At 39.0% G+C, this 20,881-nt stretch overlaps 2 protein-coding genes across 2 annotated transcripts; one reads left to right on the top strand and one right to left on the bottom strand.

Annotated features, from left to right (window-relative positions):
• Nucleotides 1–4,208: 4,208 nt before the first annotated feature.
• Nucleotides 4,209–13,101, top strand: LOC131317601 (uncharacterized). The gene is made up of 12 exons (XM_058347134.1): nt 4,209–4,414; nt 4,486–4,655; nt 5,891–6,103; nt 6,837–7,222; nt 8,312–8,453; nt 8,561–8,615; nt 8,746–8,820; nt 9,466–9,591; nt 9,688–9,769; nt 10,111–10,240; nt 12,293–12,690; nt 12,818–13,101. The coding sequence occupies exons 1-12, from the start codon at nt 4,291–4,293 to the stop codon at nt 12,990–12,992; spliced, it is 2,076 nt and encodes a 691-aa protein (XP_058203117.1). The 5' UTR covers nt 4,209–4,290; the 3' UTR covers nt 12,993–13,101.
• A 2,921-nt stretch (nt 13,102–16,022) lies between these two features.
• LOC131316634 (uncharacterized) lies at nt 16,023–20,626 on the bottom strand. The gene is made up of 6 exons (XM_058346065.1): nt 20,151–20,626; nt 18,875–18,936; nt 18,546–18,681; nt 18,015–18,087; nt 16,898–16,963; nt 16,023–16,586 (listed from the first exon to the last, which is right to left on the bottom strand). The coding sequence occupies exons 1-6, from the start codon at nt 20,510–20,512 to the stop codon at nt 16,380–16,382; spliced, it is 906 nt and encodes a 301-aa protein (XP_058202048.1). The 5' UTR covers nt 20,513–20,626; the 3' UTR covers nt 16,023–16,379.
• Nucleotides 20,627–20,881: the final 255 nt, after the last annotated feature.

Consider the following 20,881-nt stretch of genomic DNA (forward strand, 5'->3'; position numbering starts at 1 on the left):
ATTAGAAGAGTTACGTGCATTTGAAGGATCTAGTAGCTTGCAGTACTACAAAAGGTCATCCATCAAATTACTATTATAGGAAGTAATAAAGTCTTAATTTTTAATCAGTATTAAAAAATTTAAAGAATATAGTAAAGATGTTGTCTCAGCAATATTGCGTCAAATATTTGTAGTAATCTCCTTCAAACACAATAGGTATATTAAAAATTGAATTTAGTTTACATAATGGGTTATAGATTTTGAAGTTAAACTATTCATGATCGTTTATTTTGTAAATCAAAATTTAATTTTTAATATACCTACGATGTTTAATTTAATCAAACTAATTTTTTGAGTGGACATACTACCTATGGGCCCTACAAGATGAAAACGGTTCACATTACAACAAAAAATGCACGATGAGGCTCACAACAAAGTGACAAAGATAACTCTGCTCGAGGCCTCTGCTAACGTCTCTGAACTCCATAACATTGTGTTTAGCTGCCACGCTCTAGTTCAAGAATTTTAACTAGGGCTAGTCAAGGCATGGCACAACATGTGCTTGCCATTGGGCTAAGCAAGGCATGGCATGATGTTTGCTCGGTCATCGATCTGGCTTGAAAGCCTCGTGGTAGAATATCTTTCGGATAAGCGGCGAGTTCTATTGAGTAAAGCCAATAATTAGAGGCATTGATGGTGCAATGACCTTGACCTATTCTCAAACTTTAAATGGGTAGGACAACGCAGTTGCTCCATTGCCATGCCACGAAGAACAAAAGTTGGGGGCTCAGAGAAGATCAAATGCTGTCCTAGTCTCAACCATAAATGATGTTGACCAGGGATCAACAGATATTACTTTTAGGACTCCGTAAATGCTAGGACCACCGCATGCCGCGTGGGGCCCACCTCGGGCCCCACAAAAATATAGGAAATGCCCATAAATTTTAAAATAATTATTTATGTGGCTCTATAAAAAATCAGCTTCAACGGATATTGGTAGGTGTGTTTTCTGAATTTGTAGGAATGAAACTATAAAATTGAGTAGTTTTACTTCTACAAACTCAGAAAGCATACATATCGATCTCTGTTGGAGCTAATTTTTTTACAGGGCCCTATAACTTTATAAATAATTATTTTAAAATTTATAAATATTTTTTTTTTACTCTGGACCTTTGGTTACCCGCATATATTTTTATACTCCGCGAGAAACCTTGAAATACTAGAACATCTTTTTTTTAGAGCCGCCACTTGATTTTAAGGTTAACCAAGCAACCAAATTTAACGTACAAAAATCAAGACTACTGGTCCGACATTATCAGAGATTATCTTAGTTCGGGAGCTAAGTTACAGGGTGGGAAGGTGTTAGGCACCCACCCTGCCTAACCAAAATGGTTAGCCTCTACTTTTATTTGGTGGATTTTAAAAGAGTTTTCAAAATGATTTAAGCAAGTACGGGAATAAGGAACACGGTTATAAATAACTAAATTAACAATGCAATGATGTTAGAAAATTAGAAAGGAAAATTCTAAAATCAGCCCAGTGGGCTGACAATAATGAGTGTGTGAATGTGTATTAAATGGTATAAAAAGTACACAGAAATACGTATTTTTCTTGTTTTCTAGTATGCTTATCGTCAGCCCAGTAAGCTGACAATAGCAAGGCCGAATTAGAAATAGAGTATAGGAATATTACCAAAAATCGGAAAATAGGCGAAGACTGAACTCTTTTAACAAGCCCGGATATTCTCATCAAAAGTACGAACTTTGGCGATTGAGCACAATTTCACCGCTCAATGAAACTTTACTTGACAAAATGCTTCGACAATTTGGGTTAAACAAGGTTTTGGGTAATTAGGAAAGTAGGCTTAGGACTAGTATTTTTGGATTTTGGTAGGCTTATAAAACAGGAAAGAAACTGATATTGGGTTAGGCAAGAGTTAGGAGTAGTGTTTTTTTTATTTTCGTAGGCTGATTTGAAAAAGGCTTTGCAAAGCAAAAGGCTAAGAAAACAAGGGGATTTTAGGCTAGTTTTTTTTTCTCTTTTTGGCTGCTGATTTTGTTACTTCCTTTTTTTGTTAACGTTATTCCTTTGCGAGTGTATTTTGCACCAAAAATACACTTGTTGGAGTGGCGTTAACAAAAAAGGAATGGTAAAATCATTTTTCCTCACCAAAATTCAAAAATACACTTATAAAAGAGTGACATTAACAAAAAAAGAAGTGACAAAATTATTTTCCCTCTTTTTTATAGGCATTTAGGAACCTCCTAGCTAGCCTTCAATTGCGCACCAGTAGCGGATGGGAACACCTTGAATGCAGTACATTGGCCCATCTCTGATCTGCTGCCACAGCTGTTTGGAAACTGGGCACAGCCTTCATGCCGCAAGGTATGGCAGCCCACACTTCTTCGTCACGGGTTGTGGTTTTTAGGCCTGGAAAATGACGGCCCAGAACGTGTTTTGATAATTAATATCTGTCAAAGACAAATTAAGAACATTTGTTAATGCTGAAAATGTCATTGGTAGGCATTAATTATCAAAACACGTCATTGGCCGTCATTTTCCCTTTTAGGCCAATATTGGGTTCAAGTTTTGGGCCTTTTTTTTTTTTTTTTAATCTTTTTTGTTTTATGTGTTTTGCTTGTCTTTTTCGAATTTATGTTAAATTTGCGTTATATTTCTTGGATTAACTATTCATCTCGATGAGAGAAGTTTAAAAGGTACAAAATTACGACCAAGAAAAAAATAAAGTGTCCCAAAACAAATTATCAGACAAATGAAGATAATTTATTTTTATATATTTTTATCTTTTTCAAATAACTCATAGGTCCCAAGAACAAACTAAAGTCCAATAGCGTATATCCATTACTTACTGTCACGTTCTCCCACTTGATTCCACAATTATGCCGAAATGATAATGCCGAAATTATTTTTGTTGATGTTAAAATTTTAGTGCATAAAAGGCTTATACCATGTGCAATTGTGGATGACAATTCTTTTTAAGTAATAAACCGGAAGAATTCGATCTCATTTAGTGATAAAAATTTTAACGGGCCGAGATGGAAGAGAGTGTTTTCTCTCTCCAATAAATGAAGAGGAGCCAGACTCCTGCCAACCACGTGCTATATGATTCAACTTCAATCCAGAGACTTGACTATCATCAGTAGTAAGGATAAGGGTGCTGGAGTTGTCATTTTTTTCCATACTAGTGTTTGTTCGTGCTTATGGTACTATGCACCCCCATTGGAATTGGGCTACGACACTTGCTAGATAGTGGCTCAAATACTAAATCGATCCATTAGTGTGTAGTATGTGATCCTCTTCTCAATGGCACGAAAGAGAATTACTCGTATTTACGGCACTTCCCCAACTATACATTTAAGCTAGCTACAAAGAACTATCAATTTGTTTATGAATACCAAGTAAAAAGTTAAAACCAAGTAGCACATTAGTTAGTGCTCTGCATCAACAAAATTAGAAAAAATCTAAGCACATCAGTCAGTGTTCTGCATTTAACAACATAAGAGCAGATATAAGCACACCAACCAATGCTTTACATTTAACAACATAAGAGTAGATATAAGCACACCAGTCACCAGCCAGTTCTCATATTTTTTTAATTTATCTGTATTGCTATTAAATTCTGAAAACAGTAAAAATAGAAAAGAAAACAGAAAGAAAAAAAAGAAAATATACTACCAAATTAAAGAGGGTAATCCACGTAGGAAAACTGCCTCTTCAGTCTTCAATGCATTCTTTGGTGTAAAACATCAAAGAAAAACGGTGGTGCAATGATCCCTCCCCCGCCACCCAGAATAATTTTAATTAAATTAAAATCCTCATAATCCAACTCCTTCATTTCAAACCCATCTAATTTATTAATGTGATAGTTTTTTTTTACAATATGTGGACGTGGGGATGGGAGCTTAAAATTAATTCTCTATTTCAAATTTTGAACCCAAATCAATGCTGACCTTGGATTTGTTTCAATCCCAGCCCTCAAGTCTCCCATTTATTTACTAAACTGCCATTGGTTTGTATGTGAAAGGAGAAGAAATATGGACCCTTGGATTTATTTGTATGGGTAGACAAAATTTGTGTTGGGAAAAAACCTGAACCGTTGAGATGGAATATTCCTTAAGAATATTCCCAAACACCATAGTAGTTTATTTTATATATATATATATATATATATATATATATATATATATATATATATATATATATATATATATTCCTCTAACCTCTCTTTCCCAGAGAAGAATTATCACTTCCAATTCAAAAGAAAAACAGCAGAAAGGAAGTTGTTGACGAATGGAGGAGACCACAAATAGCATCAAGGTTTGTGTTACAGGAGGGTCAGGGTATATAGCTTCTTGGCTTGTCAAGAAGCTACTGGAGAAAGGCTACACCGTCCACGCAACACTCAGGAACTTAGGTCTCTCTCTCTCTCTCTCTCTCTCTCTCTGTTATGGGCTTTTACAATTTGGTCTTTATTTTACATCGCAGATGACAAAATCAAAGTAGGCCTTCTTGAGTCCCTGCCTTACGCAGACACAAGATTAGTGTTATTCCAAGCTGATATATACAATCCCACTGAATTTGGACCTGCAATTGAAGGTTGCCACTATGTTTTCCATGTGGCCACTCCATTGCAGCACAACACCCAGAGTTCCAAGGTGGGTATAGCACTTTTTTAATATATGCACAAACTCCTCCACCTTTCTTCTTTCTTTCTTTTTTCTTTTTTTTCTTTTTTTTTTTGGGAGCAGGTCATCTCGGATTTCTTTAAGAATCGCACCATCCAATTAAAGGTGTTCCTAAGCTTTTTTGTGAACTTTGATGATCGTAATGGTTCATTTTTTAACACTCTTTAGGAGCCTCAACCATGTCAACAATCACATCCATCAGATATTAAAAGCTAAAATCTTAGCACAGTTATCTTGCGATAAATGAGTTTGGAGCCGGTATGCCAATATTATCTTTTTTTTGCAATATATATGTGAATCATAATGCCCCGTTCCGTTTTCTCAAATAAATATTTAAAAATAAAGACTTATTTTTAAATTTAAAAATAATGGACTTACAAAAATATATTTTTTAATTTTTTTTGCAGGGTTTGATAAACCTCATCAAAATCTATCAAATAAAATTCATATTGCATATTATTTTGATTTTAATAAACCTATTATTTTATGCTTGAAATTGCAAATAAGTACTACTTTTAATTCATAAACTCCTCTATCTTTTTCTTTTCTTTTTTTAAAGAAGATTATCTCCTGTCACTTTAAGAATTGGACCATCCAATTAAAGGCGTTTCTACGCCTTTTTGGGAACTTTGAGGATTACAACTGTTCATTTTTACATCATGTCAACAATTTACATCTATCTGATAGTAAACTCTACACATGATCGTACAGTTATATATCTTTGAGATAATTAATTAATGGAATTCTATGCCAGTATGCAGACTGTTGCAAGATAAATGTGAGTCATAATTGTGCATATTGATATGTAATCAGCAATTTTTTTTTTGACATCTACGTATTAAGGGTGAACAGTTTTTCAATCTTATCTCTCTATAAATCATAATCATTAATTTGCTTCATAAATCCTACGGCACTTCCTCTCTCTCTCTCTCTCTCTCAAACAATATAATTAATTGCACAATTGCCACTAATTAAATTTCATGTTGAAGGGCACGGGGGCAAACCCTGTGATTAATATTCTCAGCGAGCTTTAAAAATGAACTTTTCCTATTATTGGAATTAATGAGTCCGGAAAAGGGGGGGGGGGAGGGGGAGGGGAATTGTAAAAGCTTTAACTGGACGGTTCAATTCTTTCTGAACTTCATTTTTTAATTTTTTTTGACAAACTAGTTATAGTCTTAATGGAGATACCTAAAATTGAATAGTACAAGGATACCGCCGAAGCTGCGATTGCCGGAGTGAAGAGCATAGCTGATTGTTGCGTTAGATCACAGACCGTTAAACGGCTCATCTACACGGCCAGTGTGATGTCATCGTCACCGTTGAGAGAAGATGGAAATGGCTATAAGCCCTCTTTCGATGAATCTTGTTGGACTCCTCTCAACTTCTCTTTTACTTTCGGCGACGATTTTACCCTGGTAAAAATTGTTGACTCTCTCTCTGTCTCTCTTTTTTCTTTGGTGAATAATACAAATTTCAAGTTGCCCAGTTGACTGCACGGATTGATGTAGTCCAACCATTTTCGGGTCAACTTTGATGATAGGACTTGTTTGTGTTGTAGAGAACTCGTCGAGCAGAACAATATAGAAATTTATGTTCACCAAATACCAATTAGCATGTCATCGGACCATATTTATTTTGAAAATTTTGAATTGGACGAACTGGGTCTTAGCTTGAAGAACTTATTATGTTAAAGACAAATGTGCTCTGACCATCTGAATATAAGGCTTTGGCATCTTGCCCAGCAGGCTACATCTAGGACCGGACAAATGATGGTACACCATACATCCCAAGGTTTTTTGTTTTTTTTCAATTCCAGAATCACCAGGACCAGAAGAAAGTGGGTATGTGATAAACTTAACTTTTTATGGCGTTGTTTGAATTAGTGATTTTTACAAAATAAGGTAGAAACGAGTCGGTTCATCAAAGTGGACCAGAAAATTGCCGGACTGCACCCGTTTACTCCGCTGGGCAAGTTGAGGGAACTTATTAGGGAAGATGCATGCATACATAATCTAGAACAGTTTGACGTAAAATTATCAAACGTTCAGACAGAGCTCTTAATGTAGCCCAAAAACGGTGTCTCATTACATTGGGCTGCCTTTTGTTTTGATTCTGAGTACGATTCTCCAATTTTATTTTACTGAATAGGCATATACCAATTCCAAGACATTAGCAGAGAAAGAAGTGTTGAGCTACAATGAGATTGAGGATGGGAAATTGGAAGTGGTGAGCCTGGCTTGTGGCCTAGTGGGAGGAGACAATACTCATCTTAATTCTCAGTTGCCTGGTAGTGTAGCCGTATTCTTGTCTCAGATTACTGGAAATCTCCCTTTCTTCAACACCTTGAGATTCCTTCAGGAACTGTTGGGTTCAATTCCCCTGGTCCACATTGATGATGTTTGTGAAGCCCATATTTTTTGCTTAGAGAAAGAGTCACTTGGAGGTAGATTCATGTGTGCTGCCGCTGAAGCTACGGTACAAGAGATTGCAAGCTACTACCAAGAAAATTATCCCCAATTCGAAATATCACAAGAGTAACTCTCTCTCTCTCTCTCTCTCTCTCTCTCTCTCTCTCTCTCTCTCAATATTGTACTTGAAATTTTTTTTTTGATGGAGGTCCAGAAAGTAACTTTACCTATCAACTCACCTAGGCAATTGCTGATTAGGAAGAGATAGAGTGAACCTTATAAATACACACACACAAACCAAACTCCCGATGTGGGAGCCAGCCCAACTTACATTAATTTTTTTTTTTGAAAATAATGTAAAGACTTAGGCATTTTAAGGGATAATGACATAACTGTAGTGCATAAAAGTCTGATACATTGCACATGGCACAAGGCTTTTAATTCACTACAATTTTGGCATAAACAAAATAGTTTTGGCATTAGCAACACCTGTTCTTTTCCTTTTTATTGCCAAAAACGCCTCACAGGCAGCAAAACCCTTTTTGGGATGTCAAAATTTTATCCAATTGCATTTTTTGTCCTTATTCATACAAATTACCAAAGCATACTTCATAGTTCATACATTCTTTTATGTCAATAAAAAAAATAACCGCATTTAGATAGAAATGGAGTGTAAAAATCAAGGAAGCGAGGGCTGTTGTCCCCTTGGGACAGTAGCGTGTTGCTGCGCCCGATTTCTGGGCTCATTCCGGTCTCGCTCCGATGATTGGAATCGTTCACTTTGTATAGCTCGTCGAGTAAAACCATTATGCAAAAAATCAGCTTAATTGGATATCATTAAGTGCCTGATCAGAACCTTTTTATCTTGAAAAGAATGGAACCGAAACACTGGATCAAATCCACTGTAACCCATGGATCGAGAGTTATATGGGCTCCAATCATGCACTTAATGATATCCAATTAAGCTGATTTTTTGCATAGATGTTCTACTCGACGGGCTCTACAAAGTGAACAATTTCGATTATCAGAGCGAGACCGGAGTGGGCCCAGAAATGGGACGCAGCAGCATGCTGGGGACAGCAGCACCACACAACCACCCCCCCCCCCCCCCCCCCCGCTTATAAAAATCAATTACCTAAACGTTTTCCCAATTTGGCACCCTTCGTCTTGGTGGTTTTTTAGAAAGCTGATTACAACAACATGAATTTGCTTTAGGTTTAAGGAAGGGCCAGAAAAGAGAAGCAGCTGTGATAATACAAAGCTGATGGACATGGGTTTCGACTATAAATATGGTGTGAAGGATATATTGAATGGTTGTGTGGATTTTGGAAGAAGACTGCAGGCTTTCTCATCCAACTGAACAAAAGATTCAAAACTGGTTACCAATCGATCAACCCCGCTATCTTTACAGCAGCATATTTCAATCAATTGTAGCTATTACTCATTGAATGATTTCATTTTTAGTCTTGGTCGAGTATTTTGGAGTCTTTGCAAGCATGGATGCATGGGGTGGAGTCTGGTTTGAGTTGGGGTGTGGGTTTGGGCTGTGGCCTGTGGGATCTTTTCACTTTTTTTGGGTTGGGCTTCGTACTGGTTTGGGTTCTTTCTGGTGTGTCAGGCTTTGATGTCTGGGTCTGCTGTTTGAGTAGGGGGTGCTGGTTTTAGCTGTTGTGCTGTGCAGCCTTGGTCTATTTTGATTGTGGGTTTTGAGTATTGGGTTGCCGGTGGTTTCAAATCCAGAATTTTTTTTTTTTTTTGTTAAATCTTTGAGAGTGATTACAAAGACTGACAGGAGTAAGGAAAAAGGCAACAATTGTCCATTTAAGACCCAAATTCTTGATTGACAAGATGCCAATCAAGAAGACATCTCAAGGGACAAAACACAGCACCTGAAAGGCCTTAATGCCCAAGTAAAAACATTCGACTCCAGAAACATGTGAGCATGGGTTTGCTCGATAACATTTATTTTGATGAAGAATTAATAATCTGTTTACAACAAACCACATACGAAAAAAACTGAACTAAAATTTTTTACTAATAACTACAAAAGGAAATTTTTTAATAAATTCTTCTTTTCAGTTTTCAAAATAATTTAAACTACATGAGCTTCTTGAATTGCTGCATAATAGCCTCATCATCGATAGCGATTCATAGTTTGCTGTGAGTTTGAAGGTTTATGAGAGAAATAAATGGGTATTAATATATCCATTCGAACTATGTATTTGTGGTATTATACTCATATGCATGTGTATGGCAATGGGTACTGTTTATTGCAAAATATTCTTTGGCTGGTGTGGCTGCATATCAATTTAATTAACGACAGAAATCGACCTATTCAGTCTAGTTTCTCGTTGTTTTTCTTCGATAAGAAATGGTAAATATTGAAATCCCAAAGGTTGGCCAGACGATCCATGCGCTTGATTTAGGAGTTTGCTCCCTCCTACGTCTCAAGTTCGAAACTTCCCCTTCTATTGGAGAAGGGATTAATCTTTCGGGTATTAGTCGTGGTTGAAGACATAGTTCTTACTTTCTGTCTATTTTTTATCAACTTTTTCTTGGAAAAATAAGAACTATGTCTTAGCTTGGTCTAGGTCGTGAAGTAGTGGTGCTAAAAGAGGAGACGGCAGGAAAGGAAAACAAGGCGTGGTTGCGATGGAGGAAAGATGAAATAGCGTATCAAAGTTTTGTGTTATGTGCCTCAGGCGCCTAGGCGCATCCAAGTTCTCTTTAATGCAACTCAGGCACATCTCATTGCGCCTCAGGCGCCTATAAATGCGCCCCGGGTGCATCCAAGTGCCTTGTAATGCGACTCAGGCACATCTCGTTGCGCCTAGGCACATCTACGAAACTGCTTAAATACCTTCATGCAGTTCTCGCTTCTTCTTTTTGGCTTGACGAAAGTCTAGTATTGTTAGTTGTAGTTAAACGCTATCCCAGCTCTGGTCGCCCTCAAAATCTAAAGCCGCTCGTTGGAGAAGAAAACTGTCACTGATTGACAAAGTAGAACCATGAAGGTCCAACACGGCTAGTGTTATGGCAGCGTCGCCGCTGAAAGAAGACGGAACTGGCTATAAATCATCCCTTGACGAATCCTATTGGACTGCTCTCAATCTCTCCTTCACTTTCAGCAATGATTCTCTTCTGGTATGAGTGTTTTTTTTTTTTTTTGATAAGCCTGGTATGAGTTTAACTGCCTCACTGTTTTCTGTTAAGGTTATATAACAATATTACAAAGTTACTTCTTTTCTCATAAAAACATATGGTGCTGGGAGAACTGTGGAAACAAATTAATCACATGCTTCACTGTTATCTTTTAAAGTTATTAATGTTCTCGATGCGTTGTAGTGGCACTAGATGTCATAGTGTTTTTTTTTTTTTTTGTCAAACGAAAATAGCTAGAAGTCGTAGTTGTGATGGGGGGCGTAGATTGAAACATCATAATATTCTCAAAGTTTTGTTGTGTTGGTGGTGATGGTGAAATAATATGGGTAGTGTGGTAACGTAATAGTAGCTATGGTGGTATATAGTGACACTGGTGGTGGGGTGGGGATTATATTGTCGTAAAATGATGGGGGTGTTGTGAAGGTGTAATAGTTGTAGTAGTAGTTGTGGTGGTTAAAGTGCCGGTTGTGGTTAAATGACGGTGGTGGTGGTGGTGGTGGTAGTTGTGGTGAAGTGATGGTGGTGAATGTGTGAGGTGGTCGTGTAAGTGGTGAAGTGAGGGTGGTGGAGGGGTGAAGTTACGGTTGTTGTGTTGGTGAGGGGATGGAGGCTGTGTGGCGGAGAAGGTTGTGTGATGGTGGTAGCGAAAGTAAGAGAGTGGTTGTGAAGTGGCAGTGGTGGAGGGATAGTGGAGGTAGAGGTGTGTACGGATGAAATCTATTGCGAAATAAAGCATGCATAATGTGTTGGAGTTTGTTCCACATTAGTTAATTATCTCCTCCAAAATTAGTATATGAGCATGGGCAGTCTCTCCACTCCTTGCCAATTGGTTTGGAGTTGGATGCTTTAACATAATGATAAGGTGGAGTTGTCGTGGTTAAGTGATGGTGTGTAAGTGGTGGTAGCAACGGTGAAATAACAGAGGTGGTGGTGAAATGGTGACAATGTGTGTAGATGGTTGTGGTGGCGATAGTGGCAACGAAGAATAGTTGGTTGACTTGGTTCTCCGATAGTAGCGATTGTTGGATGCTGGTTGTGAGGCAGATATGGTTTGGTTGCAGAATTGGTGATCGCAAAGGGTTGGTAAAGTGGTGGTGGTGGTGGTGAATTGTGGCAGAAAGGTGGTGTTGAAAAGATGGGGTAGTTATGTATTGGTAGTGGCAGTGAAACAACTAAAAAAGAAAAGTACAATTGCGGGATTTTACCTTGGTCTGGGTTGTGAAGCTCGGTGGTGGTGGTGCTAAAAGACGAGGAGGCAGGAAAAGGAAACGAGGCATGGTTGCGATGGAGGAAAGATGAAATAGCGCATCAAAGTGTTGTGTTATGTCCCTCAGACGCCTAGAAATGCCCCCGGGCGCATTCAAGTGCTCTGTAATGCGATTCAGACGCAACACCTTGCACCCAGGCGCATACAAATGCTCTGTAATGCTATTCAGGCGCACCTCCTTGCGACTCAGGCACATCTCCTTGCGCCCAAGCGCATCCAAATGCTCTGTAATGAGACTCGGGCGCACCTACTTGCGCCTAAGGCGCCTAGAAACGCGCTCCGGGCGCATCCAAGTGCTCTGTTATGTGACTCAGGCGCATCTCCTTGCACCCAAGCACATGCAAATGCTTTGTAATGCGCCTCAGGCGCCAAGAAATGCGCCCCGGGCGCATCATAGTGCTGTGTAATGTGACTCAGGCGCATCTCCTTGCGCCCAGGCGCGTCCAAATGCTCTGTAATGCGACTCAGGCGCACCTCCTTGCGCCTTAGGCGCCTAGAAATGCGCCCCGGGCATATCCAAGTGCTCTATAATGCAACTTGGCTTAAGAAGCCAAACTCTGTGGGCACGAATACTCCAGAATTCTAATTCGCACGTGGTTTGAACCATTGAAAATCTTGTTGAGTTTACTTTCTAACCCATGTGGCGTGGATTCGTAACCCGAGACAACCACTCTATGCAAACAAAGTGAAATACAATCAGCATATCTACATGCATTGCCTTCTGGGTGAATTTTGTTTCATTTTAATTCAAGATTTTTTCTTTACAGGCACTTACGAAGTCGAAGACATTAGCAGAGATGGAGGTGTTGAGCTACAATGAAAATGGGAATGGAAACTTAGAAGTGGTGAGCAACTTAGAAGTGGTGAGCCTGGCTTGTGGCCTAGTGGGAGGAGACAATACCCTTCTTCCCTACTTGACTGCTTCTGTAGTTGTTATGGTATCGCAGATTACTGGAGATGTTTCTGCCTACAACAGCTTAAGATGTCTCCAGGAGCTCTTGGGTTCCTTTCCCATGGCCCACATTGATGATGTCCGCGAAGCCCACATTTTTTGCATAGAGAAAGAGTCGCTGCGAGGCAGATTCTTGTGCACAGCCGATCCTACTGTAAAAGAGATAGCAAATTACTACCAAGAAAATTATCCCCGACTCGAGATATCAGAAGAGTAAGGCTCTCTCTCTCTCTCTCTCTCTCTCTCTCTCTCTCTCTCTCTCTCTCTCTCTCATAAGTGGACATGGCTTCAAATCACAGTTCTTAGTATTGGGAAACTAACAATTTGAATTCGTTTTCAGGCTCATGGGAGGTCTGGACAGAGGAAGCAAATGTGAAAGTACAAAGCTGGTGGAAATGGGATTTGAGTATAAATATGATATGAAGAAGATATTGGATGACTGTGTGGCTTGTCAAAGCAGACTAAAAGCTCTCTCCCAACTAAAGAGCAAGGGATTTAGGCAAGGGTTCTTATAACTACACCCAAGCACAGCTATTTTAGTTTGTAAGTAGAGCAAGTCCATACCTGTGTCAAATATTACGCCAAAGTGGAAATTCGATATCAATAACGAAAAATCCTTCTCCACCCTTGTGCCAAATTCAGTGTTAAATTGTGGCAATGCCATTCTCGGCGCCCAATTTAGAATCAAATTTGACAGTACTTGTCAAACTTGCCACATCACTTGTGGAGAGCGGAAAATGTGATTGCAAGGGTACAAGAAAGGTGGTTATGCTAGAATGTCATTACACTAGTGGAACAACCCTGCCACGACAATGTCATTTTGACACCAATGAATGAATTTACACTTACGGCGATAAGTTATCTGCTAAGTTCAGCCTACCGCGTGATTGTAGTTCAGCCTACCGCGTGATTGTCGTCTCGCTTGATACTAGAGGTGCAAATGATCATCTTATGGAAAAAAAAAACATTTTTTTGCAAACTAGCAATGTATTTCCTGCTATAGGGAGAGCACCTACGTACGTATCTTGTTTCTCCTTGTGGATGTACTATAAGTTTCTTTAAATGGAAATAAAGATGCTGCCATGTGTCGTGTGTCGTTTACCGGGACGAAAATAAAGATGCCGCCGCCACGTGGAGATGTCGTAACCTTGGAAAAACTTGTGTTCTGAAAGTAGATATTTAATTCTCCCATGGCTGGTTAAAATTGTGATGAGGATTTCCATAATCACAAAGAATAAGTTCCGCATGGCCCATTTAAAAAAGTAGATTCCAAGCATATGAGATAATGGAAATTGAAGGAAACCCATTAACTCATTTTGCTCTATATATAGTATATAAGTGCTCATTAAGTTACTTATAGTCTCAAGCAAACTCCAATAGCATAAGAAGCATTACCTTATAGTCTCAACTCAAACCATTTCCTAAGTGCAATGGCTTCAATGCAGAGCCACAAACCAGCTAATCCTCAGCACACAGCCCCGGCCCATCATAACAAACCAAACACCGGAACCTGCCACAGTGGAACCTGCCACAGCGGAAATAATACCGGCGAAAACAGATTCAGCACCAAAGTGAAGGAAATGGCCAGTTCTGTGACGAAGGTGTTCACAGAACACAAAAACCAGGGAAACAACGGCGAGAAAAAGGACGGGAACTGCTTCCCTAGGATGGGTGCAGGCGGTGATCATAACAACAAGAAGAAGAAAGAGAAGCATGGCATGAAGACTAAGAAAAATAACAAGGATGGCAGAAGGGGCCATAGCAGCAGCGATAGCGACGACTAAGTGTGTGAGAAGAGGAAAAGTCGACCGTCGCCAAATATCATAGGATTACACTAAATAATAAGAAAAGCTAGATATCTATTCAAAGTTGTGTATGCACTTGTGTATGTCTGCGCGTATTTAAACTTGTTTTTGTGCTATTCGTGTTGAATAAAAAGCCTATGGCGAACGTGTTGACGTGTTATATCTCCTGCGTATAAGTGTGCTACGATGCGTTGTACACTGGGAAATAGTAAATGATAATTCTCCTTTGACTTGCTTATTTGATGAATTCGAGTTTGGCTAGCTCCTCTCCAATTGTAGGGAAATTGGAAGATCCTCAAGTCCTATTAATAAGGCGACACATGGCAATTATAAAATCTAACGGCCAAGATTATTAATGGTCTTATATATAATCCTTGTCATCTAGCGAAACACCGAATAATTTCATCACTTCCCCTTCATTATTCCAGACACCATCACCGCCCCTTTCCTCCATTTCCTTCCAACCCTCCACTAGCCATAACCACTGTTTTTTGCCTCTTCCGTCCCCTTTTCTCTTCTCCGACGAATCCATCGCTAATGCCCACTACCCCTTCCCCGCGGTACCCCAGCCCTAACTCTCAAATCTTTAATCATCACGGCCGATCAACAAAAACCAGTTAGCGGCCATGTTTTCCTGAGGCAAAATTGTGAACTACTCCTCTCGTTCCAAAATGTTTTTCTGATCCGTAAAAGGAGATCTTAAAAATAATATACTTTTTTCATGAAAAATTTCAGTTTTTTTAAACAATTTACTATGTACAATGAAATCTTTTGATTGGTTTAAAAAGTTAGAAATTTTTTTTGAAAAAAAATGTATAATTTTTAAGTTGTAATTTTGCGGACCGGACAAACATTTTAGAACGGATGGAGTAGTGATGAAGCAATAGTTGAAATAGCTGATGCATAAAACAAAATTGTCGATGGCGGTGAATGGGGGAGGGACGGAGGGGGGAGAGAGAAAGTGTGTGTGTGGGTGGGGGGTAAATAATTATGTGTGCTCATCCTCATATCCTTTAGATAAGTTGTGTTCAATGTTATATTCTTAGCCGTTAGATTAAAATTGGAGGATCCTCCAATCCCTCATGGATTGGAGAGGAGCCAAACTCTTGTTCACTGTCATGTGGTACTATAAGCCATAATTGGCAAACGGTATCACCATCCATTAGCCGCTACAATCTAGTAAGTAGCATTTTCGTATTTGAATTCAAATTGTGGGCATCTGATTATCCGGTTGTAATACTCCGTGTCGTGCAGTATCGTTGTTTTTACCTTTTTCTCGAGGAGTCGGCAATGAACTGAATACAGGATAGGGAATAAGTTTGCCTTTCGGGTTTGTCAAAAGGAGAAACAATATTCCCTTTACAAAGAACAGAATAAGTACTACAGTATATTTCGGCACAATGTCAAAAGAAAAGACGAAAAGAAGGTAGGTTAAAAGGATGATTTAACAAAAGGAATCTCACTATCCCCCATAATTCCATGATTCCGTGGCTTCTCTCTTCGTTATTTCTCCGAGTTGTAATCAGAAAGTCTTTGAATTATTTCCTTTTCATCAATGAGGTTCCTATACTTGCCTGAAACGATAAACAAGATTCATTGCCCTCGCCTGTGATATCGAGAAATCCCTATACTTGCCTGAAACGATAAACAAGATTCATCGCCCTCGCCTGTGATATTGAGAAATCCCAAGAATCCTCAGAAATACACGGATGAAGCCTCCCCAAAAAACCCGGACAACAGTTTTTGCCAAAAGATAATATAGGTTCTGCTATTCAATAGATTGAGCGACAGTAAGAACAAACGCTGTACCCAAACTACAATTGGAGGCACAAACACCGTGATCTTACCTAATACTTTACAACAGCACTTCCAATGGTTTTCGTTTACATTACTCGAATTAGCTTGTTCATAAAATCCCAAGGATTATGAACATAAAAGACAGCCATAGAAAAGAGTTATCGGGTTAAGTCTACAGACTACAGATGTGACAAAAGGTGGCATGGCACGAACAGCTTGATCTACAGATGTGACAAAAGGCGGCATGGCACTGACCCAAAAGCTCCTAGGTAAGACAAAATAAAAGAGGTGTCACCTTCCTCATACACACTTGGAAACAAACTTTGCTATGGCACGAACAGCTTGATCTTCAGCTTCTTCTTGGGTGGACCCCTTTGATAGTAGATGCTTCTTTGCAATCTTGAAAGAGTGGTCGCCGCCTTCAATCACATGCAACTCGTTAACAAATTTCATCTTTTTCCTAACAGGTTCCAGCTTTTCCAACGGGCAAAACCCATCCTTGCTACCCTTCATTGGAACATAATCACAAGACAATTAGCAACAAAATCACGAGAAATTATAACTTGAACAATGATGAGTATATGATATGGGTACCGTATAAAGCAAAGTACAAAATTAGAAATTACAAAAAAGCACTCCAAATATCAAGAAAAGTAAGATTAATCAAACATAAGTAGCACCTAGAACTACAAGATTACAATCTGCATATTCAAACTCAAAACTGCTTGGGTTAGGGTGAAAATTGATAATATCCAATAGATTTGGATAACTACGGTCTGTAGGTAATAACATCAGACACTGAAGGCACATGGTGTTACCTGTACAAACATAGTAGGGACAGTAAGCTGTAGCAGTGTCTCATCACGCACTGCTCCATTCATGCCCTGAAATATTGTGCATTTGCAGTGAGTAAAATAGCTAACTTAGCAATAGGGAAGAATTACCAAGGACACCCTCTCCTGACTCGAGCCTACCCAAAAAGCTCATCAGCAAGTAGTAAGAATTAGTTTACCAATATCACGATGCAACATGGATCCAAATATTGCAAGCGCAACAGACTATTTTTGAACAACCTAAGTATTAATGTAAAGCAAACAACTAAAAAGCCAATCAAATCAAGAGGGCATTTGATGGAGCATGGCAGCAGCCCTTGAAGTTTTACGCACAAAGGCATTCTAAAGATGCTTAACTGGGATACAGTATGTTTTAGATGATGCAAAACCTATATGGGATCTACAACAATTACATGCTATATTCGTTCAAGGATGTTGGGTCCAATTGCTACTCCATGATGCCTAAGAGGTTCTAGGATCAGTGATTGAAAGATTTACGTTTTCAAATCTTCATCTACTTTTCAATCCCAACCTTTTTCATCATCAACGCCAGATTCAATTCTTCCTTTCCACACTTGAGTTGAGATCCTAAAAGATCAAGCTTATTACATCTTCCGCCAAACCTACCGTAGCCTTAAAATGAAACTCAATCAGACCTTGTTTTACCGTTCGTGGATACAGAATTAACCTCTAACCTTAAATCTTTTCTCATACCACCGTCTGAAGCTTTGCTTGGTTTCCCTAATCCCTCTAGTTCTGGATCAGCTTTCCTTTCCGAAACTTGCATTACAAAACAATAGGACAATTGTCATTCCAAAGTAATCAACCTGAGCCCATTAAAAGCTGCACTACTCTTAGTTATAAGTAGACACTTCCATCTGGACAAGCCAATGTTCAACCATGAAATCTCAAATCTAGGCAAAAGGCAAAGAACCCAATTGAACCAGCATGTGCAGATATGGAGACAAAATGCTGATTAGGGTGTTCTTAAAGATACATGCGTATTCGGGTTTTGTTGCATGTGGCACCCAACACTTTCCACCTTTTATAACTACCAAAGGCTAAGACAAGGCAAAATTACAGCAAAATCAGGGAAGCATACCTTCAGTGGGTACCCCAGGCAAACTACAGCTGAAACATCAACCCCTTCCTCACCAACCACCATGCAGCTGACCCTACATATTCAGAACAGAACCCAAAAAAGAAAAAAAGATTCAGGTACACCTTGCATTGATGATCAAGCAAGGTATGTCCCCTACCACATTTCATGAGTAAATCTTTCCTATAGTTAATCTGTCAATGCACATTATCAATCATTATCAATATTGCGTCACATATAAGCATCACTTCTTATTTATTCCTTCATAACCACAACGTGCAACACAATGTTCACCGAAGAAATCAGTCCAAAAAAAGGTTGCTTAGAGAAAAAGAAGACTAAGGTTACAAATCTCAACTTGTTCTGAATCAAGTTTACCACCATTGACTTTTCAAGATACCGCTAACACTACTTTAGCTTAAATCCAATTACTTGCAGTCTCAAGAAATGACATTACCATAAAGACTCTCAAGCAACGTACAAGCACCTCAACACATGTATAATTGAGACAGACAGTGTACGGTAACCATTTACCTTGAACCCATGGACTTTCCAACCAAAATAAGTGGATGTCCCGGGTACTTCGCCAGAGTCTTTTTGGCAACCTCCGCATGAAAGTCAACCAACTTTTCTGCCTTAGGAGGAGCACCTCGTTTTCCTCCAGATATATCTGTCGAGAGTTAATACACATAGTCACATTTCAAGAGCCCCTCGTGACAACCATTTAAACTTGTCATAGAGATGATTCCACAAATGAGTCAACTGCTAATAGAAATCCCTTTCTTTTGAGGTATCACTGATGTAACAATTACATGTGGGTCTTACAGATTAGCAAACTATGATTGACTGGTTAAAAATCTTACATGGGTAGTCAAATGTGACGACTTCAACTGCCTGCAATGCTTTGGCCAACAGTTCCTTCCACCTGCACACATAGGAGAGTTAACTATCAACAATAGGCCACAGTCAATCTTGAAGCATGCTCTTTATGCTGCTATCATTTTACATAGATGACTCCAAAGGAAAGCACTAGTTATTTCCTTCTCTTCTTCCTTTCCGCATGTTTGAAATCAATGACACTTAAATCTAACATAAAGAACATATCAATAGACATGATTAACTATTCCAGAAGTCATCAATTTCATAACCAAAGCATTTCAAGAATTGAGGACAACTAATATCCACATTCACATTACAAAGAGGTACAGGGTACATACGTAAATGCATCTAGTGGAATGATCAATTTATCTAGTTTGACGATTCGTTTCAGTTATATAGCTTTATATACAATGTTGGGCCCATTCTCTAATAGCTTAAGCTTTTGGGACAATTGGTAACTTGACACTTTTGGGAATGCAAAAAATCCTTTCTGATGCGAGCCATACATGCTTACTGATTGAGGCTACATTTTGTTCTTTTACAGCTTATAAATACATACAGAAATACGAAGTTTACAACTTTTACTACGTTGGGGGGTAAATACAAATAAAAGCAAAAGGAAACATCCAAAAAGTCCTAATCACAACTCAGATAGAGATGATTTCTACTTATTTTTACGGGAGAATATGGATAAAAATCAAAACTTTAAAAACAAAATATCTTCCCTCTTTCTTTTACTACATTGGGGGAAAATGAAAATAAAAGGAAAAGGAACCAACCAAAAAGCCCTACACACAACTTCAACTTATTTTTCTTGGAGAATAAATAAAAATCACAACTTTATAAAAATGGCTTCTCTGCAGTATACGTGTTTGGACTGCAGAGAGCAGTCGGTGTAATATTAGTCGTCCAAAAGTGTTTTTCATGGTTAGATGTTGAAAAACTCTCATTTTAAAATCTGAACCATTTTGATTGATAAGATAAACGGACAAGATGAGACTGCAGAGGCTTCTCTCGAGTCCAGTTGCAGAGAAGAAAGAACCAAAAATAATCCCTCTGTTTAACGACATGTTGAAACTGAAGAACTAGTCCAATCGCATAATAGCTGTCTAATCGCCCACTCTTGAGTCTAAAACCGCAGATTTTCACGCATTTCCAAGCAGATTTTATCTATCTATCTGTATACAAAATTCCATAGATACACAATCTATACGCATTTGCACGCAAACACTTGTATGTTAAGAGAAAAGAGAGGACGACCTAATCATCCAATCAGAAGAGGAAGGGGCGCCAGCGCCATGAGCGAACACCACCACCGGCGACATCTTCTTCTCCTCCGTTTCCGTACCATTCGGTGAGCTTTCAACCGTCGTCGCTGTTGCCGTACTGTCTTTCGGTTCTTCGAGTTCGATTTCGTCCTGGTTCTCGCGTCTGCGCTTCGAAGGACGTGATGGAGAAGAAGAAGTGGCCATGATTATTGAGTCAGAAACTCGTAGATTCCGAAGAGAGAGAAATCCCGTTGGAGCAGTGCCAAACCCTAATTTGACCGCTGCGAAGAACTTTTCGCGCCTAGTTTGGGGAGGAAACTGAACCGAACACAATCGCGCGCGAGAGGAGAGCATGGTGTTGGGCTCCAAGCGCGCGAAATGGGCCGAGTTAACTCGTTTGGATCCGATGGAGCTGGACTCGCTTGGAGATACTTCAATAACGGGCTGGTTTTCAAGCCAGAATTCTTTGTGCCGAAAACCCTGTGTTTATGTGTTGATGAGTTTTCTGGATGTTGGATTTAAAATATAAAAAAATTGTGCAAATTAACGGTCAAAAAATTCCTCGACACAATGATACAGGGGTTTTTGGATTAGTGAAGATCGGACCATGTGGTTTTCAATATTACAGCTCAACTCAAAATTCGTTTATTAATTGAAAACATGAAAAAAGTATGGGAACACAACTCGGAACACAAATGTCCTTAACCGTTCAATGTCTGTGAG

Source organism: Rhododendron vialii, chromosome 2a (genome assembly GCF_030253575.1).
Source record: "Rhododendron vialii isolate Sample 1 chromosome 2a, ASM3025357v1".
Taxonomy (NCBI): Eukaryota; Viridiplantae; Streptophyta; class Magnoliopsida; order Ericales; family Ericaceae; genus Rhododendron; species Rhododendron vialii.